Here is a 24,631-nt window from a genome sequence, read left to right on the forward strand (position 1 = left end):
ATGGTTGGAGCTGCACGTAGGAACCGTGTTGGAAATTGCCCAGTCTTGTCATATAAGGAAATGAAGCAAAAGGGTTGCGGGACATTTACCGAACATGTTACCAAGGTTGACGGTTGACAAAGTTGATGTATCAATAGTTTCCTGGTTTGATAACAAAGTTGTAACCTTGCTGTCCAATTTTATTGGAAGTAAACCTTCAATCGAAGTTAAAAGATTTTCAAAAAAAGATACGTGCCATATCAACATTTCCTGTCCGGGAATTGTCACTATCTCCAACAAGCACATGGGCGGAGTTGACTTGCTTGATTCTCTACTTGGCTATTACAGGAACAAGATTCGGTCGAAAAAGTGGCATCATTGGATCTTTTTCCACTTGCTTGATATGTCCGTAATCAATGCCTGGATTCTGTGGCAGAAGCGTAATCCGTTAACTCCACTTGACAGATTCAAATTGGCGGTAGCAGATTTGTTGTTAATGTTGTTAATGTGTCACTTAAACGAAAAGCCGGTTGTCCATCACTTGCTGACATCACGCCTCGTGTCGGTCCAAAAATTGACATTCCCCATGAAGCGATTCGGTTTGATCAAGTTGGACTTTGATCAAGTTTGATCAAGTTGGCCCATATTGAATGAAAAGCGGGCTCGTTGCAAATATGACAAGTGTTTCGCCTTGACATATTCATTTTGTGAAAAGTGTGAAACTGTGCTGTGTATAAATAAGGACCGCAAGTGTTTTTAAAGATTTCCATCATTACACTTTTTATTTTTAATGATATCTTTATTGAGTGTATATAACTATCAAGCTCATATTCCAAGATAAACACTCTGTTTAACAACAAACATTAGTCTATAGTTTCTTCATAAAGTTCCACTACTGCATGATGTATCATATATGATACAAATAAATATTTTCCAATTATTTACCTTAAAATGTTTTTTTTTTTTTTTAATTTATTTTTCGATGTTAGGCCATAGAATGCTTTTAGAATCATTAGTTTAGTTCAATATAAAAAAGTTATGCAAAAAGGGGTTAAATTTTTAAATATTTTGTAGCTGTTTCAAGCAAAACAAAAATCATTTTCTAGTTTGAAAGTTTTACATGAAAATATGTTAAACCAGTTGTCTTGTTGCTATGTTTATCTTTTTGTTTTTGGTTTTTACTTGAAAATGAATTTAATGTTTTATTTAATCTTTTCTAATTTTTATGATTCATTTTCTGTGTAATATACTTGGTATATGTTGCAGGTACATACATACACACACATACATAAATACATACAATCATGCATTCATACATACATCTAAGTTTTAAATTTTTCAATTAATACTACAAGTTTTGTGAAACTTTAATTTTTCAGCAAATTTAATAAAAAACAAGACAAGTTGAAAGTACAAGGAAAAGTTGCAAAATTCAAATGTTTTTCATCAATTATGTCTTTAGTCAACCTTGAAGTTTTAATTGGTGGTGGGTCTAAATAAAACCTATACATATGAGAGAAACTTTTCAAATTTCTTCCTTGAATTCCATTAAAATTTTTCATTATATGGTAACTACATTATATTGTATAAAATACAAGGTGCTGGACAATTTTTTAATCCTTGTTTCTCATAGAACAATGAAAAATAAATATCAAGCACTCTTCAAAATGCAATATATGGGAATGAGATCATAGTATTAAGTAGATTATTTCATTGCAAAAGTAAGAAATGAAAATGTAAAATACTAATTAATCTTTTTTTTTTTTTTTTTACCAATAATTGATCACTTGTAATTGTGTTAAATCTCACAATAGGGTTTTGCTAAATTTCATTCTTTCATCCAGCTTCTCCATTATTAATTTTTAGAAAATACTTTGGAAAACTTTTGGAAGTTGACAAAGGCTGAAATATGCAAGGTTATGTAAAGCACATGGTGGATCAGACTGATGGCAGGGCCAGTAAACCTAATTTTAATACCCTTTTGTACTATAGGCGAGTGACAAATACCCTTTAAAAAGACTTTTAAGGGGTATTTTATTACGTTTCTCCTATTTCTACTGTGCAAATTTTGAATTTCACAACAACAACAAAAAAGTAAACAAAGTTGAAGAGGTTTTGAACATTTAAATTCGAACCTAAGAACATAGCTAAACTGTTTAAGTATTTTTTATATAAAAATTGAAATTTTAGGAGGCCTAAAAGAAATCCATCATTCTCAAAAAAAGAAAAAGTATGAAGATTTTTAGTGCCAGGTTCTTCACATTCGTATCGAAGAAAGATACTTTTACAGAAAATCTAGATAATTGTCCAATTTTTTTCATAAAGACCTTAGTTGACCCAATAAAGCCATTTCTGTGCAGCATTCTCAAAAAGCATGTAATATTTTGAAACCTCAAGTTCAATAAGAACATACACTTTAAATAGGTAAATATAATAATTTACATTTAATAAAAATAAAGTAATACTTTTTATTAAATATAAATATTTATATTTACATGTATATTTTTAAGTATTATAGGCTGTTTCCGTAAAAACAATGTCGGCCTTTGAAAACGGTATACTTAACGTCTAATTCTTAATGCGATCAATCCCGCGAGGTGAAAACACGTCACACGCATTTAAACAAAAATAACATGAAAAAAAAAAAAAAAAAAAAAGAAATTTTCTCAGACTGGCCTTAAATCACCCGAGTATATTAAAGCGGAAAAGAAGCTTAAGACTGTCTTTGGGAACCTCACCAAAAAAATCGAATATAAAATTTCAAGATAAAAAATTTAATATTTAAACGGAGACTTTTATACCATAACAGAAAAACTATCGCGTGAAATCTCTTTTACCGCCTGATTTTCTATCCAGTTGAATGTTTTGAATAATAATGTCATGCGATAAAGCTTTGCACATATCGTAAATAGTAAGACAAGAAATCGACACAGCTGCTAATGCTTCCATTTCAACTCCAGTCTGCCCTTCGGTAGAAACGCTAGATTGAACTCTAACAATTGATTCTTCTTCAAACAACTCAATATTAACATCAATCTTTGATAAGTTGATGCTGTGACATAAAGGAATTAAATGGTGGGTTTTTTTTGCTGCCAAAATACCTGCCACCTTTGCAACATTCAATACATCACCTTTTTTCAAAACGTTACCTTTAATTTGATTCATGATTTCTTTGGTAACTTTCACCTGACCAGATGCTGATGCTGAGCGATGTGTTGATTCTTTTTCACTAACGTCTACCATTTTAATTTCACCTTCTTTAGTAACGTGAGTTAACTTACTGTGACTACTGGAAATAGATGAAAATCTCCTCGAAATTTCTCGAGTAGGCATAAAAAAATTTTGAATTGGTTTGCTAGTCAATCGAAATACGTCAAGATAATACATCGAGTGGAAACGAGCTGCTTAAGAAAATCAAACTTTAAAATAAGAGAATGAAACTTTATAAAATAAAAATAGGACAAGCGAAAGGTTCTCGCATAGAATCAAAAAATTATACTGAATTAGAGCATTACTTATCTCAACCACCAACGAGAATCATTGGTCTGTTTTTCGTTTTAGCAAGTGTAAGCATTCCTAAAAATAATTTCGTGACATCATTTTGGAGAGAACCCTTGCTTGAAAATAATTTATAAAACAAAGTTTGCCTGTATCAGAACATGAACGACTTCCATTAAATATTTACCAGCATGCTGCTTTTTTTTGCCATCAACAGCAGTTGATATAACGTTTAGTAAGTCTGCATCAGATGCACCAGATCTGATTAGATCACGCAAGGAAACTTCGTTTGGTCCAAATAAACAAACCTAGAAAAAATATAGAGTAAAATAAATTTTAAAAAGTTAATAGGCTAAAAAAAATACAACTATAAGTTTTCTCCTACTTTTAGATTTCCATCAGCAGTAAGACGAAGTCTATTGCATGTTGCGCAAAAGTTTTTGCTCATTGATGTGATAAAACCTATCTGACCTTTAAAACCAGGCACCTTGTAAGGCTGAAATATGTAGTTAAGACTTTATTTTCATAAAAAATAAATATAGATTTAAGAAAATAATTTTCAAAAAATAAAACATAATATCAATGGTCAAACTAAATCGCACTTTAGAGGTGTCATTTGAGTCATCAGGAAGCTTTTGAATGTCAGGAAACTTTTCACAAATTAACTTTAACATTTCATGATATGGTACAAATTTACCATAAGTCCATTTGTTACCTAGAAGGTTTTATAAAAAAAATATAACAATAACATTTTTTTTTTTAATTGAACCTACCAATAAATCTGATGATAGACATACCATCAAAAGGCATATACTCAATGAAGCGCACATCAATTGGCTTGAAAAGAAAAGAAACTACGTCATAGAGACTCTTTTTCAATTGATGCTAAAAGAGAACTGGAGAAAAAAAACTAACTAGAATTACAACTAAGTATCAAAAGTTTTTTTTTTTAATAAAGCACAAAGTTAATGGCAAAGATAACAGATTTTTATGATGTTAAACCTTATTCTGAGTAAAATTTACAAAATCAATTAATTCGTCATCATTGAGACCTTTCATCACCACACAGTTTACCTGGAAAAATAAAAACAACTTGAACAAGATTTATATTGACTAAAAAATAAAGACAAATTAACAATAAAAATTGTTTACCTTGACAGAAATAAACTTCAACTCAATTGCTTTATCGATTGCTTTAAAAACCTTTTGTAAGCCTAGGAAAAATTTAAGTATGGTAGATAAAAATAAAACTTTATCTTATTGAGTATCTTTTGGGTTTATTCTTTGCATTATACATCAAGAAAGAAAAAAAGTAATAAATTCATTCTATTGCCAGGTTACTTTTGAAACAATTTTTCTATTTTATATCTCTTAAAATGTACTTTAAGTGATGTTTTATTGGGACAGATAAGAGAATATTTCTTAAACAAAACAAATTAGTGAATATAACAGTTTTTGTTTCTTATTCCAGAAACAAAAAGAACTAAGATATGCCCTAAAAGATTTCTCTGATTTAAGTGCTTAATGGTCATTTTTATTTCTATATATTACAAATAATTATTTTTGCCCTAACAAACACTATAGTAGAATGAAGTAAAAGCAAACACAAGGTAGGACTTTTTAATGAGAACTTACCTTTCCTGCGGGAGATAAATTCAAACTTTTTCTCTATCATAGTATCTAAGCTTATATTGACATTTGTTAAACCTGCTTGTTTTAACAAAGGAAGTTTTTGCTCAGCCACCAATCCATTTGTTGTGATAGCAAGAGTGTCAAGTCCTTTCAAGGAGCTGAGTACCTCTAATATTTTAAGAATGACATTATTTAAAAAAAAACAAATTTTTTTTAATATAAACATTTATCAAGAATAAATTTAAAATTTTATTATTTAGCAATTTTTTACACCAAATCACCACAGATGAAATAAAAATATTTTGGGTTGTTTATTTCAAATTTTTTCAAAGTATCAAACTTTCAGTATTTTCAGCATGTTCTTTGGAACTACTGGCATTTTTTCAATAATTTTAAATTCAAAATTAATTTCTGTAAATTTTAAAACAAAACAACAAAACTATTATAAAACAATACAAGTTCTTTTACCATAGAAAACTATTATAAAACAACACAAGTTCTTTTACCATAGAAAACTATTATAAAACTCTTTTCAAGAATTTTACAGGAATTCAACTCTTGTGAAGCTTCTGCAACTTTCAAAAATATTTGGGTTTTGATCTAGAATGTAATGTCATTGAAATGGTATTTTTTCCTTTTTATATTTTAGTTTGACAGCAAATGCATATAGCAAAGCAAATATTTTCCTCATGGATTTTGTATAAACCATAGAATATTATGTATAAGTGCAAAGGGAAAACCTGTTATGTAATCTTTTAAATTTCAGATTTTCTATATTGACCAACTTTGTCCCTTCTTTGTGTAATATAAACACATAAGTAATTTGAGAAATATACTTCTATTTGGAAAACACATGAAAAAACATAGTAGAATTTAAGTATCAAACCTAGTTAACAAACAGAAAAAAACAGTAATTGAGTTAGTTACAAAACCTTAAGTAACCTTAAGTAACCTAAAGTAACTAATCCTAAGTCTCTTGTTAGATTTTCCACTTTCTGTTTTAACAGTTTCTTTGAGGTTAAAAATTTATGTTTTTAAAATATTAATATCAGGCTTTAAAGAAATCTATTTTACCACAAATTTCCACAATATCTTTTCTGACCAGTGGTTCACCACCAGTAAGTCTAATTTTGTTGACACCCTCATTAACAAATAATCTTGCTAATCGTATCATTTCCTCCTTTGATAAAAGTTTGTCTTCATGTGTTAACAAAACACCTTCTTCTGGCATACAGTAACCACCTTCCAAAAAATCAAAATAAAAAGACTTTTTACCTCATTTTACAACATTAAAATTACTATTAAATAAAACTTAAAAATTTTTTTTTTTACTCAAATCTTTTAAAGAACTCTCAATTAAAGAACTCTCGATTAAACAAACTAATTACAAAATAATTACATAAACTAACACATGACAACTAAAAATCCAGACAAAATTTGAAAATGAATCTCTTGAATGGAGTTATCAACTTTATTAATTTAAAAAGCATAATAACAACAAACTTATGTTTTATAAAATAAAATAAAAATTATTGGTTTATCAGTCCATTTGGCAAACACGGTCAATTCTTGTGAAAGAACTAGCCCCAAGCCTATGTACACGATTTCAGTCAATTTTTTTCATACTATACTCAATTCAATTTCTTAGTTGGCGGAGATTTTCAGCTTGCCAATTATCTGCATACTCCAGTTTTAATTTCAGTTCAAAAATCCTTGATTGGAGACAATTTGGGTACAATAGAAGAAATTTTGTCTCTTGGCACATAGTCAATCTTTTTACTTTTTAGGTAACTTTGCACTTTGTTTGAATAATGCGAAAGCTAGATAAGGTCAGAACACAATATTGTCATTTTTGTGAACCTTGTTAATGAACTTCTTTAATTTAACCAGATGCTTCGAAATGTACACATCCTTGAAAGACCATCCTTCTTATCAATCCATTTTTCTACGCGCTTTATATGTTTCTTAGGCATTTTACTTGCAGTCCACCCACTTCCAACCCTTCAATCTGGTCCTATATTGTTCTCCTTTTACTGCAGTATATTATTTATGGTTGATTTTTGGGGCATTTTCCATGCAAAAGTGATTCAACAAATGTTTATCCTCTTTTGGATTATTCAAGCTTTTAGACATGTTTAATTAAGTTCTGAAAAAATAAGGACTATGATATATTGTAGAGGATCGAATTTGCAACATAATAGGTAGGATTATGAAATTATAAAACATTGTTAGATATATTTAAGCTACAAAGTTTATCCGGATTTTTAGTCACATTATTTCATAAATTAATAAAAACATCAAGTTTTTGAATGAAAAAAATGTATAAACTTATGGAACATATACTTTGGAAAAAAATTAATGGATAAGGCTTCTAAGACAAAACTTCTATTCACTTATTAAGACTTCGTATTTTCAGCTTCTTTTTTTTTTTTTTTTTGCCTGTATATACTTTAGACTTTTATTAACTCAACCTTTCATAAAAGGCTCAAAATGATTAATAGTTAAATTTAAAATTATCAAGCAATTTTATACTTTTGTTATTCATACAAAGCATAACATTTTATAAGAGTAAAGAATCTTTATTGACAATAAAAAATGCTAGTAAAAATAGCTTTCAAGTGTAAGTAATAATAGCTTTCGAGTGTAAGTAATAATAGCTTTCGAGTGTAAGTAATAATAGCTTTTGAGTGTGAGTAAAAAGCTTTTGAGTGTGAGATATTATCAGAAACTAACCACAGTACACTTAACAGCGCAAATAAAAGCTCTAAGTCAAGTAAAGAATAATTATGAGAGCAATAAAAAAAAGAAATAGAGATAATTTAAAACACTTACATCTTAAACTACATCTTTCAGTAAGTGAAATTCTTAGATAAGTGTGTTTTCTGCCAAAAGAATCAGTGAGGAATGCTGAAAAAGGCTTCTGCTCTTTATTTAAAACCTTTTACCAAAAACAAATCTCATTTCAGAAACTTGAAAAAGAAATTTTAATTCAATAAAAAGAAAATAACACAAATAATAATGTATGCATAGAAAATACCTGATTAGAAAATAAGCGTGCAAAGCATTCTTTTTTTCTTAACACAAAATTGAGTACTGTCTTTGTCTTGTACATAACTTGATAAGATTCCTCAACAATCAAAGCTGCATTAGTAAAAATAGTCTTGGAATCACTCTTGGTAACTATATGTCATTTAACTATGCAATTATACATAGACAAAATTAAAGAATTTGTATTTGTAAAGCAAAATTTTGTACTAAGAGCATCATTATAATGCTTTAAAGTTAAAAGCAGAAATTATGAGCTAGACAAGTAATTGAAAAACATGATTGACTTTTAATATAACTAAACAAAAAGTTTTCTTTATGCTTTCTTTTCACAATTCAAATAAATACCTTATATAATTATTTCAAATATCTTTGGGTTAACTTATTATCCAACTCCAAAAAAAAAAAAAAAAAAAAAAAAAAAAATATTAATAAGTTTTCATAATGACTAAAAAATCAAATTTTTCTCAATTATATATTTATATAGCAGTTTGAGAACTTGACAAAGATATCCGATTTTACTTGCTATAAACAAGATTAAAATGACAAAAATGTTTGGCAAAAGCCTTTAAAAACAAATAAATATACACATGAAAAATTATAAAGCAAAAGAGCAAAGTGCAATGCAATGCAAGTTCCAATTCCAAAAACAAAGCATACTAACAAAACAAAAACTGAGAATAAATTTTTTTAAAAATTAAAAATTAGAATTTTCGTAAAGATCTTTGTTTTGTAGACTACCATCTTTTGAGATTAAACAAATCAAGTTATGAAATAGGAAAACTTAAAATGTTTCTAACTTTTATAAAATGCAAAAATATAATCCTTAGATGCCACCTAATGTCTATTATTTTACAAAAGGGTTTAAAAAATTTTAGTGTTCTGTTTTTACTCGCTTTGGTGCAATAGTATAATCATCATGATCGCTTGTATTATTTGGACGTTCTAATACAACAGGCTCACATTTAACTATATTATCAGTTTGTAACATTAAGCTTTCGTGTGATGTTTGAAGAGCTCCAGGATCTAACAATGCTACAACAGTAGGGTCTAAAGTTAGGTTTCCACTAGCACGGGCTTTTTCCAACTGCCGAACTAAATAAAGTAAAGATCACATAAAATTTTAATCAAAATAACATTTCTGATTTTTTTTTTCTGTAATAGAAAAAAAAAAAAAAAGTACTGTTATAAATAATATACCTTGCTGGTCCAAAATCATATTGTGCCTTTTTAATTCATCAATATCAGCCTAAAATTAAAAAACAACAACAACCAAGTTCACAAATAAAAGAACAATTATTACACACAACACAAGTAAAGATTTCTAAAAATTTCTATAACTTACTTTTATCTAAAAGCTTTTTTTTTTTTTTAGCTTAATGCAATGTAATAGAAATGTCTTCCATTTTTTTAATCTTACTAAACACAATCCTGTATACTTATTTAAACAGTTAAAGCATAAATAAACACAAAATAAACAATGTATCTTTTTTACCTGATGAGCATGGTTTTTCCTTCTCATGTATTGAATATGTTCAGTTGCTTTATGTAGTATTTGGGCTCGAGAGGACTTCAATACATTAAAACAAAAACAGAGTAACAATTCATGATAATAATTTGACAAACAAAAAAATCAACTTTTATTTAAAAAATCATACATTAAATGTAGTATTTAAAATGATTTTTCAACTTTTTCAAGATACGATATTTTCAATATTAAAAATAAGGTTTTTTAATTAAATGATTAAGACTTAGGTGAGTTATTTTAAAAGAAAATTTTTTTTTTGAAAATAAAAACAGACACATTTTGCTTTTGTGGTAATGACAAGTATTAATAAAGTACAAAAGCCTTCTGAAATAAATTGAACTTAATCAATTTTACTAAAAACAAAACTATTTTTTTGTATATAGCATGAAATGTTTTTGGTGTAACATTTCTATGCACATATAAATAGGGTGGTGCACAAACAACGCTACTAATATATGTATAGAAATTTGTAACACTTTTTTAGAATTTTAAAACTTTGAGATTCAAAAACACTTACTTTGGATCCTATTAATGCAATATATACAATGACTTTTTTTTATTTTAGCTTAAACCCCCTCAGCTAAATTAAAGTTCGTACTGTATGGATATTATTGCTTTACAATATAACTCATAATATTATTTCTAATTTTATTATTATCATTATTATTAAAAATTTGTTTTGATCACAAATCTTGTGTTGGGGTTAAAGTAAATATTTAATTGCTAGTTTTAGCATGAGCAAAAAGATTTCAAAGAGAATATCTGAAAACAAAATTCTTTACACTAGTTGTTTAGCTTCCACTTTAATATAAATTTGTTTGTTATAACTTAAAAATAGTAACTTAATGGTCATAATGAAATACTACTGTTGCACAATAATATCATATAAATGCTGGTATTGTAATTTTTTGTATGGAGTTTTATAACTTAGTTTTATAACATATTTAAATATAGTATAAATCAATTTATTTCAAAAGTTTGTACTTCATTCCTTTCTACTCACTGTTAACAGAAAGAAAAATGCTGATGCCTAATATAATCCTTTTGGTGGTTGAACAACCAAATGCCAATTTGGTTGTTCTATACCCTTGCAGTCCCAACATTAATTAAATATACTGTATAGAATTTGTTGTTGTTGCTGCTTAAACTAATGTATTAATCCAATAAAAGTAAATTTACCTTTTCTCCTTCTAATGAAGGAACTGAATCTCTAAGCCCAGTAAAACTGTCTTTTATATGATCTCTTCTTTTACGTTCTAGAGCATTGTGATGTGCTCTTTTATCAGCCTGTAAATAAAATAAACTCTATTACTACCAGAGACAATTTATTTGACATTTTTTTTTAATATAAAAATATTTTACAAATAATAGAGCTCCTAAAACCAAACAGTTAATCAAAGTTTAAAAGAGAAGTATTTTTACTGTTGAGTTAAAAACATGCAGATTGTCATCTCCATAATCCTAAAATAAATGAAAATAAAACACAATAAAAATATAAAAACTCACTAAACCTAGAGGTCTTTTGCTATTTAAAGACAGTTACAAAACTTAAACTTGATTTAAACTAAATTTATAAGCTCACTAATGTTAAATTAAGGCAATTTATTTGTAAGTATACACTTATTAAAAGCAGATAATTAATGTTATAAAACAGGCATGTAAAAACTTGTGTTTCTTTGTAGGCTATGATTTTTTTAAGTTCTTATTATTGTTAGATAATGTTGATGTAAACTTATGGATACTAAAACTACTATTGAAAAGAAGTAGTAAGAGGTAATTAGTTCAGCAAGAGACTGATCATTAATGTTACATAACGTATTCACACACACATATATTAACAACAGCTTACCTACTGTCATAAAGAAATATAAATGAAAGTTGTAGATCATATAGGAACAATACACAGTAAGTAAAAAGAAATTCTTGTTAGCTTAAAGAATAAAAATATAGGTTTATTTAATTCTTTGAAATTAAATCTAAATCGTTAGGTTGAGTGGGTTAAACAAATGGTTGTAATTAATTCTTTGAAAATTTAATCTAAATTGTTAGGTTGAGTGGGTTAAACAAATGGCAGAAATTCATTCATTTTAAATTTAACATATATCCATAGTGGTAGAACATACAACTGAAAACTTTGAACATGAACTTTGATTGTCAAATTCGATAGTTAATAATTCGTACTTCCTCTCCACTTTCAACATCAACTTCCTTGTCTTCGTCACTCATATCTGAATTTCATAACAGCCGCATAACTTCGACATAAACACTCTCTTTAAGTTTTCCTGGACGCATTTATTGCTGTTATTGGCGATATTGAGAATCTATACGGACACGTGCGCAGAAGAGAAAAAAAAATTGAGATGAAATTTAGGGGTTTTACAAATGTTCTAGAATCCATTAAGAGAAAATAAAAAAGAAAATTTTATTTAAAAAAATAATTTTTAAATACTTAATTACTTATTTTTAATATGAATTGTAAAATAAATATTTTTTTATTGACAAAATTTTTTTTCTATTTAGTTTTTTAGTTGAAAACATTTCCCATTTTGTTAAAGGTTTTTTGTTTACAACTGATATTTTAGTGCAGTAGATGAATTTGAGATCAATGAAAATCATCAGTCGGCCAAAAAACCTGTGAATTTACGCGGAGAAAAAAATTTATTGAAAAGCTTGTATTAGGAATATTGCAGAATGATGGTGAAAATTGCTTATGGTAGAAGAAACAAATTGAACGTCGCGTCGGAAAGGAAAGGCTTTAACGTAAAAAAAAATATGCGAAAACTCAAACGAGAGAAATGAAATAAAAGAAGTGTTTCGTTCGAGATCTTGATGTAAAATTGGTGGTGTATTGGAGGTATATACGGTAATAGAGTTTTATAATTGTCAATCTTTTTCTTCGATATTTTTAACGATGTTATATGTTACTGCTCTAACTCAGCAAGTGATGTCTTCCTTTCTTTGCAATATTAACTTGCTTGTGTTCATCTTTATCAATGTAGTGTTTGATAAAGATAGGAAACTGCGTTAGCGAAATATAATCTTTTACCATCGTTTCTATGTGTGGTCCTTTTAATATTTTCAAGAATAACTAACTCGCTTGTAAGCTGTTAATTCAGGATATTTAACAGAATCTGTAACATCTAAAGATTTGATTGGGATATTACTCAAAATAAATATACAATAACATAACAAGCCACAATGATAAACTATTTTTCTTGTATTATGATATTAAGTTCAATATGATAACAAGCCAAAAAATAAAATAAATGTTTACCTGTTGATTTGAAGCTATATTTTCAATGCCATCAGGGACATTCTGTCTTTATCATCATCAAAATCACTACTTGTAGCACCGTTATCACTGAACATTTTTTTGAAATCAGCAGAAAACCGTTTTCACCTGTTGACGTTTCGGTGCCATTTTTTGTGGCAGTCATTATATATCGTAATTAACACATTTTGCAGTAGGATGATTTTAAAATTGTAGCTCCAATTTTAAGAATTATGCTTAAATATCTTTTTGGCTATTGCGTATACTTACATATATTTGCGTATATTTATGACTATAAAACTCATTTTTGAAAAAAGTGTGGCATGTCATCGTTTAATAAAAAGTTCTTCAATTAGAGAATGCGCATTAAGTGTGGACAAAAAAATTTTTAACAACAATGATACCCAGTGTTCAAGATTTAGAAATTGTTCCTTCTTGAGCCACAATTACTGCCTCCAAAGCCTAAATTTCTTGCAGGTGTACTGGATGTAGTCATCTGAGAGGATACTCCAAGACTTCTTAATGGAAGGGCAGAATTCATTTAAGTTTTGGAGTTATTTACAAAATCCTGCTTGAACTTAAGCTTAAAAGAATTTGAGAGAATATGAATAAATCTAATAGGCTTAAGTTATTTTTTCAGTCATCAAGTGAACTCATAATTGACACACCAGCATCAGCAACTACTATGAATTGCCGATTCTGACGCATTGATACTTTTTCATACTTAAGGAATTCAAGATGGCGTTGTTTTTTTTTATATGCATTGACATTTTTCAAGATATAATATCGATTCCAGCTCATTGATACTTAATGAATTCAAGATGGCGTCGTGTTTTTTTTTAATTTTCTGCAATCATGAATTGTGCATTGTGATTTATAGAAATACCGCATCAGTATTTTTATAATATAGTGATTTGCTATAGTTAATGTTTTCAGTATGACATCGTGTTCTGAGTTTATATTTAATCATCATGTCCGAAGAGTTGATCATAGTCCATAAATGTAAAGCATGGTTTTAGTTTGTAGTGTCCAAGGGCTAGGGTGTGAATACCGTCTTGCAAGGTGTGTCTTTTATCATCGTTAGCGCTGAGAGCAACTTTGTTGATTTCTTCGGTGTATATGTCATGATCATGTGATCGTATAACGTTCATGGATGTAAGCTTTTCTATCTTATTCATTAAGCAGTCTTTATAATCTTGATGAGTGATGTGTTTTTGAACGACTTTCTTTTTAACCCCTTTGCATCTTTTCTCTTCTTTTTCATAGGTTTTGTAAGAGTAGAGCTTAGGACGAAGCCCAACAAACTCTTTAATTATTTTTCCACCGGCCTCGTCTTTGAACATGCCGATAATCTTATTATTTAACCCTACTTTAAACCCAACGTTTTCAATAGCAGGATGGTCTTTAGAAAAGTTGCTCGTGTCAAATTTGGTTTCAAGATCATCGACAATGTCTTGATAAAAATCTTTCGTTTCGATTTCATAGATGAGCGAGTCAGTATCGGTCATGGTAATTTCGCGCGATCGCCATATTTAGGTTTGATATAGTCGTAATGATGTTCAAACATGAGTGTTTTGCTTATGTCTAGAACGCTCAGTCCTAAGTAAACAGGCTTGTTGTAAAAGAGTTTTGTTCTTTTCATGTGAACCGCTGCAAGGTTTTCATCAAAAATGGTATTTCTATCATAGTTAGGTTTTCTCGAGAATTTTAAGACTTCTTTTCTTGTGGTGATGAGTTTAATATCAACATGCTTTCGAATATTCTCCATGGTTTTTCCAAAGACAGAGTTATTCATGAGCTTAAAAAATTCTTTTTCAAACTCGTTTTTAGCTTTTGCTCTTAATGCAGTGTTGAGATCGATGTATTGTTTCATGAAAGGTTCTTCTTCAAAGGTGATACCTCGATGAATTTTGGTAATGATCAATCCAAGTCGTTCATAGAGTTTTAGGTTTTCATGATAAATGATATATTTTTCCTTGTTGTTTAAATTAGGAACAAGCTTTTCCACTTTATTAATTTTTAATCTTTCAGGAGCTAAAGGATAGTCGTTGTGTAAATCGTGTAGACTTTCAGGATAGGTTAAATCGACTTCGAGAATGCAAGGCATGGATTTCCAATTTAAAAGTTCCTCTTCAGCCATCCATCTGAATCCTCTAAAAGGAAGAGGCTTACACATAGCCCATCCATATAAATTATTAGCGTCTAAGTACTGAATGAATTTCGATGGTTGTGAAGGATCATAGTCTCACATGTATTTGTTGTTAGCAGTTCCATGACGTTTGCTGATCATGCAAATTCCACCACGTATCCCTTTTTCTATCATATTAAGCATATCAATATCAGACAGAAGCTCTAACTGAATTCCAGTTAGTTTCAACATGGCATCCCAACCCAAACCAGGTGAGGTGTAATACCAAGCAGGGTCAAGCTTGTAATAGGTACGACACACGTCTCTGAAATTTTCAAAGATATCAGCAAGTATCAGCACGTCAGACATGTTGTATAGTTTTTGGTAATCTTTAAACGTTTTACATCCAAATACACCCCAAACGTTTTGAGCATGCGCATAGTCTTCAGAGCTTATTCCCTCATCATTCAGTTTGGAATAGAATGCTTCAATAGGAGGCAATTGCGTTTCAGAGAACTTTTCAATCGAGTCCACCCAGTCATAAGGGTAAATACCTTTTTTTCTTAATAAATCAAACTGCTCTCCAGAGTAATATTGAGCAACGTTTTTGCATTGGTCGTTGTTTAGATTTTTAGCTAGATCTTCTAACTTGAAACTCATGAACCTGTAGCTGTCAATAAACCTCAATTCTTTCCATATTTCCTTTAGTTTACCTTTCTTATTAATAAATTCTCTTACTTTGATTTGTTTAGAGAAGCTGATATATTTTTCTTCATTGTTGGGTATGCATTTTAATTTTCCACCTAATTTCTTGATGAACAAATGGCTGTCATAGCCGGACAAATTATGGAAAATAATGGGAATAAATTTTGGAAGTTTATAATTCAAGTTGCATTTCTTATGTGCAGCTCCTCGATACTTTCCAGTTAAATGACAGTGATCCCATACTTTGTCATCGTTAAGATCTTTTTCACAAATATGACATAGAGTTGCAGCCTCAAAATTCTTTTCATCCTCATCCGTTTTCACTTTCTTTTTTACTATATCAATCTTGTCAAAAATCTTTATAAGATCTGATTCAAGCATGGTTATAAACTTTTGAGCTACGTCATCGTCATCGCTTTCAGCTGTGTACATGACTGGTTCTCCTTTGTAAAGGCTATCGTCGAAGCATTTGATGTAATAGCAGAAGGAGCTTGGAACATGCTTTTGGTATTGTTTGGTGTACGACTCTTTAGAATTCGGTGCGCAAGTGTTAAGAGGTTGGATAAAACTTTCAAAGTCTGCATAGACAACGTATGGAACTTTCATACCCCTTTGATAGTTTTTAAACTGAACGGTTGTTCCTTCTTTAGGAAGTTCGATTCTTACTGCATCGTTGTCATAACAATAAGGTTGATGCTGTTGAAGCTTTTCTTCCTGGTCATAACCTTGCAAGCAATTTCTGCAATAATACATTTTGTGCTGATGTTTTGTTGTTTGCGTAGACAATAACCGACTCAAACTTTTAATCACGCAATAATGGTCAGCGTCTTCGTTTGAAATAAGCAACAAATCAACACAGTGCTTTCGATCAACAAATTCAGATATTCGTAAAGGATAAAGTTTTTCATTTTCATACCCAAAGACGTTAATGCTAATAGTCGGATTTTTCGCTTCAAACTTTTTAATTTGAGTAGTCTTGACAGGAAACTCCATTCCATCCCAATTCAGCTCTTCTGATTTTAAAACCAAGTCTTCATCGATTCTTTCGTTGTCTCTATTTTTCAGATTCAACGCTCGAGTGACTGACCACTTGAAGCACTGATTGTCGTCGTTTTTCATGTTGATGATCGCCTTTTTGTTTTTCAGATCTTTAGACAGCTCCATGTAGGAAGAACCACTGAGAGGCTCGTAATCAGTAAAGTTAATGTCCATCCTTAAAATCTTTGACAGGGTACTATTGGATCCTAAAGCATTGTATTTAACACTACTTTCCAAGACTTTCTCTTCCATCTCACCCATGAGCTCTCTTACATTTGTAGCTGCTAGAATAATCTCTGATCTTGATGAAAAGCTTGCTTCACGAGTCACTTCTTCACCAGTCATCATGCTTACAGATTTCATTTTGCACGTTAAAATAATTCTTACCTTTGTATTCCTTTCTCCTTCCATGGTTTGAATGGCAGACTCTCTTACCAAATTAAAAAAGGTTGCAATGTCTTGGTATCGAGAAGAAGGTCTATAAGAAAATTGCCTCACAGAACTCTCCGCTGAATGCTCAGTCATTTTAAACTTTACTATAATTGGCTTTGGCAACGGCTGTTTGTACACTGTTTTTGATACAAGCGATTTGATAGACTGTATCTTTTCATCGATTTGTTTTGCTGATTCGCTTACATTCTTCTTGACTACTTCAGGAACGTAAGGCTCTATCCATTCTTTAACATCATTAAACTTAGTTTTAACATAGGACGCCACACTTTTTGTATCTGACGTTAGACTTGAAAAAAATGAAGGTCTAGGTGGAATGACTGGTTTTGGCGCTATAGCAGGTGTTAAATCTGAAACAGGCTCGTCAAGGATAGGTCTTTGCAAATGAGCTGGTTTTGGAGCAATAGGAGGCTTTCGCACAACAGGTTTTGGTGCTATAGGAGGCTTTATCACTGCAGAAGAAACAAGCCTTACTTTTGTAGGCTTTATTGAAACTTTTACAGCTGGTCGAACAAACCTCACCACGGTAGGTCTACGAAAAGCAGCAGGAGCAGAGACAACTCTAGGAGGCTGCAAAGCCATTATAAGTTCTCCCTTTCTCATTTTAGAGTACCCTCTTATTTTTTGCCCTTTAGCAATTTCTTTTAATTCTTTCACCGTTTTGTTTTCCATTTTACTAACACAAGATTTTTTTATTTATATCATTTTTCAATTTTTAAATTCAATATAAGAATTTAAAAACTTCCCACGCTAGAAATTTGAAGGATCTAGAAAATCTCATATTTGTATCCATCTACTACTTTTCCATTTCGTCTCGTAAAGTACTGCCAGCCATGTCCTGTCTTTTTCTTCGATTCATAAACAGACTTGTATTTCACCTCCTCGCCAGTATCAATATGAGTTATTTTCAAACCTAAAGGATTATTTCTAATTAAACCAAGTCTCGCATATTTAGGATCAAGAGGCTTCTTTTCTTTTTTCTCATTTTTTCTTGGTCTTCCCACAGGTCTCACCTCTTTCGAGTTTTCCAAAATTGCATCTTTATCAATCAAGTTGTTCTCAACCGCAATCATCATGAGCGACATTTTATTGTCTGACGTTTTGGAAACATTATTTTCTTTTAACAAATTTTTCAAAAACTTTCTTGTGTAAGGCATATTTTTATTATAACAAGATTTTATTTTATTTAAATCAAATTTAATTTTTCATTTCTAACATCTGAAGAAGTTACATGGATTCGAAGAATCTTAAAGTTTTCATACACAATGTCATTGGAAGCGAGTGAATGATTTAAAATTGCGCTTTTTAGATTTCCAGAAATCTTTTTCTTCTCCTCGAAATCGCAATCCAAACCAAGCACATACTTGTCAATCATTCTTAGCTTTTCTTCTTTTGACAAGCCTTTCCAAGTACTGATATGCTCTTTGATTTTCTTTTCCATTTGTGAATATTCAGTCTCAGCACTCCATACAAGTCGGTAAAGCTTGTCTCTCTCTTCCTCACTGTACTCTTTGGGAATATTAAAATCTCCGTTTTCAGTAACGTAAACAGATTCGAAAAACACACCTGTTTTTCCAAAAGCAAGAAGCTCAAGATGTCTTTTTTTATTTGCGTCAGTCTCTTTGATACTGCATTCTAGAAAAAACGGAAAAAACTGTTTCATTTTATTCTTCTTTTAACAGATTTTAAATCCATTTTAATCCTTTCTCGGTCTACCCACTGGTCGCTCTTCCTTCACGTCTTTAATCCATTCGTTTTTATCAATCAAGTTGTTCTCAACCGCAAGCATCAATAATGACATTTTATTGTTTGACGTTTTGGAAATTCCGTTTTCTTTCAGCAATTTTTTCAAATCCTTTTTCGTATACTTCATTTTTATTTTTAAAAAATATTATTTTGAAAACATTTCAATAAACAACATTCATTCTGCTTCCATCTGATTTAAGCCTAAGCAATTTATCGGAAATGAGGACGGCAAAGGCTTGAGTGTTTGCAGGAACGTTTGCATTGAATGTCGCTTTTATTTGCACATCTATCACTGAAGTTTTTAACCTCTCAGCCTGCTTGCTTACGTCAAAAACAAAAAGAGGACAAATGTATCTATAATTTAGAGCAGATATATTGGGTTGAGCTATAATTTCGTTTGTTCCATAAAGTCTATTGTCAAACTTAGAGGCATCTCTATAAGCTCTTGAGAATCTATTGTTATTAAAGTCTAAATTGTAATCGACAGCAGGATACCTTTCACTGTTTAAAGTGACATACATGTTTTTCAAGTCGCAGTGATTAAAGACTGAAGGATTCTCTAGTTGATTTCCAGATTTATTGGTTTGAAATCCAACAATGATATACCTTGGTCTTTCACTAGCAGATCTTGCGCTTAGCCTCCAACTAAAGTTGTTGGATACAGGAACAGCGATGGTGTCACATTGTCTAGATCTGAACGAAAATGGAACATCTACTTTTGATTCAATGATTTTGTAAAGATTGTTGCTAGCTGCTACAGAGGGTGTGACATGAGGCATAAACAAAGACAATTTAGTCAAATCCACTTTTCCTGCAGCTGCTGCTTCTGCTCTAAAAATAGCATCACTATCGCTTTTTCTCACAAGAGCAATTGTATGCTTAAATCCATAGAGCACTTTATCGTAATCATCGCAAAATCCAAAAATGTGCTTTAAAGGGATGCAAAACGAAAACGATCCTTTTTCTTCACTTTGCTTGATGATGTAATCTCGTCTGCTGATAAATCCAGTGTTGGCTTCATTTGCTACAGCTGATATGTCTCTTTGCCACAGCTGATTCATTCCTTCAGAAAATTGGAACTCTACTGGATATTTGAGGTATCCAATCATGGTGGTAGCTTGTCCAGGTTCGTAAATGGTTTCTACCTCTTGATTCGACAACTGATAAGAAATCTGACTGAACATATACATGATACCGTTGTTTGCAAGAGCAACGAGGTCTGCATCAGCGTAGGAAGTTCCATCTGCTTTTAAAAGTCTTCCTTCAACCAAAAGGTAAGCCTCAGATGGAAGCGTGAAAAAATCTTGTTGCTCAATATTGATTCTTATTTCTCCATCCACGTTTAGATTCTTATTCACTGGTTCGTATTCATGAAACTCGAATCTCTCAATTTCTTCATCAACAATAATCTCTTCTGTAAAATTTAAAACATCTGAATTTGCCATTTTTATACGTCAAAGAAAAAAATTTTTACATCCTCATGCAATCAAAAGTCCATTTCCCTTTTTTAGATTCTTTGAAAGTTTTACCAGGTCTTGTATTCTTATCGCATTCTTCTTCGATAATCCTGATCCAAACATAGAATATTCATCTATAACCGGTGCTGCTGCTGCTCTGTTAACAATGCTTGAAATAATTTCTTTGCTTTTAAGGTTGAGATCATTCTTTGCAGCTTCATGTGGTTTTGGAGTTCTAGTCTTGGCATACAATTTCTCAATAGTCTTTTTACCTTTATCAATAGCCACATCTTTAGCAGTGGAAATGGCTGCAGAAGCTAACTCTTTCCCTGCAGATTTAGTAGCCATGATTTCTTCTCTTCCCAGTTCAGTTTTTGCAATTTTATTAGCCAAAGTAGATGCTGCTCTTGAAGCGCTTGAAGATGCTGCTCTTCTCAACAAATTCTTAAGCGTGTCAATTATACCACTTCCGCCTACAATATGCTTCTTAACATATCTATTTCTATAAACGATCATTTTTTAATTCCAAAGATTTTTTTTATTTCATATTGATATACATCGTTATAGCCTTGTACTCGTCTTTATTAATCCTATTCTGTCTCAACAGCTCATCGCATATGCTCACAGCCTCGTTTCTTGAAGCTGTGTTTCCAGCATGTCCTGCAGCGATACTCAATTCAAGCTTTTCCACCAACGCATTAGGATCGCTCGGAAGGATAATCACACCATGACCTTTCTTTTCTTTAAGTCTGCTTTCAATAGGTATGATGAATTTATTGTATTTCTCAACCTCTGAAGCTCTAGGCTTGTTGTGTCTTGCATCCGGCTTTACAGCTCCGCTATCTGCTAATATTTTCGAGTAATTAGCCACATCTTCATCCGTCACGTTGAAATTCTTTGAAATGTTCGGATTGGTCATCAACTCCCAAAGACCTTCTGTTCCTTCATACCTTTCGCCACCGACAATGATATCATTTCCATCAAACAAAACACCCATTTTTCCAATCGTATATCGACCATCGTTTTTTTTACTCAATTCAAACTTGTTATTAAAACTTTCTTTAAATTTAGCTCTTATATCCATATCAATCAAACTTCTCAAAAACACATCTCTTTTAGGAAGAATAGACTCTTCCATTCTTGATGATTCTAAAAAAGATTCATTCCTAGGCAGACCTTGATCAGTCTTGATCTCAGTCTTGATGTTATCGATCATCTTTTCATTGCTTTCAATCAGAGGCTTGTAAAGCTTGCTCAAATCAGTCTGAAGATTAGCATCATAAATATTTTCATTCAAACTATCTTGATAGATTCTTTTTCTTCTTTCAACAAGTTCTTTCACAATTTCATCTCTCTTGCTAGGGTCAAGTATTTTAAAAAAGGACATTTTTTAAAACACAAGAAAAAAACTTAAACGTAGACTTATATGCGTTTCTTAGATTCTTTGAATCCGTGGAAATCTACGATTTCTTAAACAAATTGTTAAACGCTTTTATCGCGTCTTCTCTTCCTTTTTGGATCAACGACTCTTTGGTTATCTCGTCAATGTTGATTTTTGTTTTAGTTCTTATTTCTTTCATCAGACTCTTAAACTTTTGAAGCTCGTCTAAAATCAATTCATACTCTGAATCGCTCACAACGTTGTCTACTAAAGCCTTTGAAATGTGACTGTTGATGGTGTTCAATTTTGACTCTGCCAACACTTTGATCTTTTCATGCTTCTCCGCTTTTAATGCTAGTTTTTTGTTGACTTGTCCTCCCACAATGGATAAAAAGCCCATTTTAATAGCCACACCTTCACACGCAATCGCAACAGGGGCAGCAGCGATGGTGCTCAAAGTTCCAATTCCAACAACTCCAAGCGCAACACCACCTGTTTGCGTAGTGTCTACAAAAGAAATGATTCTGAAAGCGCGATGGTACTTTTTGCTCAAATGCACTCTCTTTTTCCTCTCGTTGTCCATCTCTTTCTGAATCTCGCTTATTTTCTGAAGCCTATAAACATGCCCTCCTTCATCTGCAGGAGCTGTTGGAAGAACTGGATAAAGTTTAGATTTAGCATCGTGATTGTATTCCATTTTATATTAAACGAAAAAAAATATTTTTTTTCACTCATTAATGAAATTGACAAAGCATAAACTTTCCCCTTTTTTAATAATGACATCTGACTTGCTGTTATTTAAAATCTCCATGATCACATTATCCACCGACTCTGATATCATCATGCTGTGACCGAAATAATCCAGTTTTGATTTTAGGCTTTCTCTCAAATTCACTAAAGCTAATCCGCTTTTCAGTTTTATTCCAAACATAAAAGTTATTTTCTGATGACTCAGTTTATTTAATGTGATGTCTTTTTGAGCAAATATTTCATATCTCGTTCCTACTTTTGAGGGAGCATGCTTCAAATACTTGTCGCAAAAAAGATATGATTTATTACACGTATTTCGATCGTAATGAAAAAATTTTTTATGCACATGATTCTCCATTTTTATTATTGCAAAAAAAATAATTTTTTTAGATTCTTTGAATCCATCTTGAATTTTTAATTCTTCGAAAAGAATTTAAAAAAATGTTTAAGCAGCAGAAGCACACACTCTATATTTATCCTTTTGAAAACCTTTAATCAACGCTTCAATCTTTAATCTATTTCTTTTCTCCTCCTCTTCATTAATGTATTCTACGCTTTCATCATCTTCGGTGTAAATGGTGTAGCCTTCATCACGCAGATCTTCTAACAATTCATTATATAAAAAATCATCATATTCATTTTGTTCTTCAATACTCATCGCATTGTAATCTAAATATACAGGATCATAATAATCAGATTCATTGTAAGGCAAATCTTCAGGATCATCCTCTTCGCTTTCATCTTCTGAACTAGACCAACTAAATATATTAGCTTCGTCTAAAACATTCACATCATCTTCGCTTTCATCATCATCGCTTAGGGTAGAATAATATCTTTCTTCAACTTTTCTATAAATTTCTTCTATTTCATTAGTAAATTCATCTCTTTCTATCAATTCTAACATATCTCTTTCAAGACTACTCATTTCTTCCGACGTTGGAGGTTCTATCCTTTCATACATTGCATTCATTCGTTCTATCATCACACGCTGATTTTCTGACATACTCATTGTTTTTTATATAATTAGAAATTTATTTAAGTCATTTTCAATTTTTTCTTTCATCTGTAGAATTTCACTTGTGAATTTTTTTTAGATTTTTTTAAGCGTAATAATACACTTGTCCTAGAAGAAGGTAAAAGCTTCCAGACTGACCGACTTGAGCATCACCAGAGTTGAGCGTGACAACGAGTCTTCTACCAGCTGCGACAGTAGGCATAGAATCTGCTTCTCCGAAATTTCTGTAAAAAGAAATGGTGGTGGTGGATCCGATGGATGAAGTGGATTGATACAAAAGACCTGTGGATTTGTTGTTAAACGATGCTACATTTGATCCGTTCCACGACGACAAGTAAAAATCTTCTAATCCAGAAGAGGAAAATAAGCATGTGCTGTCACCGTCATATCCTGAAAAGTAGGTGTAATTGTTGGTGTTGTACGAAGTCCAAGGAGTAAGGACAGTGCCGTTACCTGGAGGAGAATTTCCGTCGTACATTCTAACTCTAGATTCCCACCAGTTTCCAGAGGCGCCGATGATGTGCATCCTGATGTATTTCAACGACACACCATTTCCTTTTCCGTTGGTGTTCATCAAAACGTATTCGCTGCCGTAAGTGGTATTCAAATATCGAAACGTTCTGCAGTATAGTTTGTAAAGAGGAATGCTAGCAGGAATGGAAGCAAGTGTGGAGATGAACGGTTGAATCCAATATGTGATGGCAGTAGCGTTTCTGTTGACGAGTTGAATGGAGATGTCGTTTCTAAAAGGCATGTCCAATGTGAAATATCCTCCCAAGGCAGTGGTGCTAAACATGTTGCATCCCTGCAAAGAATTGGCGTAAAAAGTTCCTCCCAATGGTGAAAAAAGCAAATCGGTAGCAAGTCCTGTTTGATCCACTCCGACTCCTTCTGTTGTTTCTGCATAATTCCCCACATTGATTTCTCCGTCAGTGAAGATTCGAATAAAAACTTGACCAGGAACGTTTGTTCCAGAGGCGCTGTATAAAGCCAACCACAATCTTCTCA

At 31.3% G+C, this 24,631-nt stretch overlaps 4 protein-coding genes and 1 long non-coding RNA gene across 18 annotated transcripts; 1 reads left to right on the forward strand and 4 right to left on the reverse strand.

The window, feature by feature from the left end:
• Positions 1–2,737: 2,737 nt before the first annotated feature.
• Positions 2,738–8,327, reverse strand: LOC145185167 (molybdenum cofactor biosynthesis protein 1-like). 11 transcript variants are annotated; one of them, XM_090096911.1, is made up of 12 exons: positions 8,147–8,326; positions 7,942–8,047; positions 6,184–6,351; positions 5,113–5,277; positions 4,630–4,691; positions 4,480–4,551; positions 4,275–4,314; positions 4,080–4,192; positions 3,863–3,973; positions 3,665–3,785; positions 3,495–3,555; positions 2,738–3,380 (listed from the first exon to the last, which is right to left on the reverse strand). In XM_090096911.1, the coding sequence occupies exons 1-11, from the start codon at positions 8,219–8,221 to the stop codon at positions 3,500–3,502; spliced, it is 1,089 nt and encodes a 362-aa protein (XP_089953037.1). In that variant the 5' UTR covers positions 8,222–8,326; the 3' UTR covers positions 2,738–3,380; positions 3,495–3,499. The 11 variants fall into 11 exon arrangements, 8 of the variants coding, with proteins under 8 accessions (XP_089953037.1, XP_089953038.1, XP_089953035.1 ...); XM_090096912.1 differs by having other exon boundaries at positions 2,738–3,383; XR_016455332.1 differs by lacking the exon at positions 4,080–4,192 and having other exon boundaries at positions 4,251–4,314.
• LOC149883844 (uncharacterized) lies at positions 5,737–8,306 on the forward strand. Its single transcript, XR_016455335.1, has 2 exons — positions 5,737–6,595; positions 6,688–8,306. It is a non-coding gene; the product is annotated as an uncharacterized LOC149883844 (long non-coding RNA).
• A 563-nt stretch (positions 8,328–8,890) lies between the features above and the next one.
• LOC145185172 (protein max-like) lies at positions 8,891–12,022 on the reverse strand. Of its 4 annotated transcripts, none has more exons than XM_090096917.1 (6): positions 11,806–12,000; positions 11,105–11,143; positions 10,862–10,969; positions 9,650–9,727; positions 9,355–9,403; positions 8,891–9,249 (listed from the first exon to the last, which is right to left on the reverse strand). In XM_090096917.1, the coding sequence occupies exons 1-6, from the start codon at positions 11,881–11,883 to the stop codon at positions 9,029–9,031; spliced, it is 573 nt and encodes a 190-aa protein (XP_089953043.1). In that variant the 5' UTR covers positions 11,884–12,000; the 3' UTR covers positions 8,891–9,028. The 4 variants fall into 4 exon arrangements, with proteins under 4 accessions (XP_089953043.1, XP_089953044.1, XP_089953045.1 ...); XM_090096918.1 differs by having other exon boundaries at positions 8,894–9,249; positions 9,650–9,724; positions 11,806–11,999; XM_090096919.1 differs by having other exon boundaries at positions 8,906–9,249; positions 11,864–12,022.
• Positions 12,023–12,526: 504 nt separating this feature from the next.
• Positions 12,527–17,956, reverse strand: LOC149883845 (uncharacterized). The gene is made up of 2 exons (XM_090096908.1): positions 12,957–17,956; positions 12,527–12,822 (listed from the first exon to the last, which is right to left on the reverse strand). Exon 1 carries the CDS (start codon positions 17,944–17,946, stop codon positions 15,199–15,201), a length of 2,748 nt encoding a protein of 915 aa, XP_089953034.1. The 5' UTR covers positions 17,947–17,956; the 3' UTR covers positions 12,527–12,822; positions 12,957–15,198.
• Positions 17,957–19,181: 1,225 nt separating this feature from the next.
• LOC149883846 (uncharacterized) lies at positions 19,182–20,210 on the reverse strand. Its single transcript, XM_090098647.1, has one exon. The coding sequence runs from the start codon at positions 20,208–20,210 to the stop codon at positions 19,182–19,184; it is 1,029 nt and encodes a 342-aa protein (XP_089954773.1).
• Between the last annotated feature and the right edge of the window lie 4,421 nt (positions 20,211–24,631).

Source organism: Hydra viridissima, unplaced genomic scaffold (genome assembly GCF_058129835.1).
Source record: "Hydra viridissima isolate aposymbiotic clone 2 unplaced genomic scaffold, HvirCarnegie_v1 scaffold_9, whole genome shotgun sequence".
Lineage (NCBI taxonomy): Eukaryota > Metazoa > Cnidaria > Hydrozoa > Anthoathecata > Hydridae > Hydra > Hydra viridissima.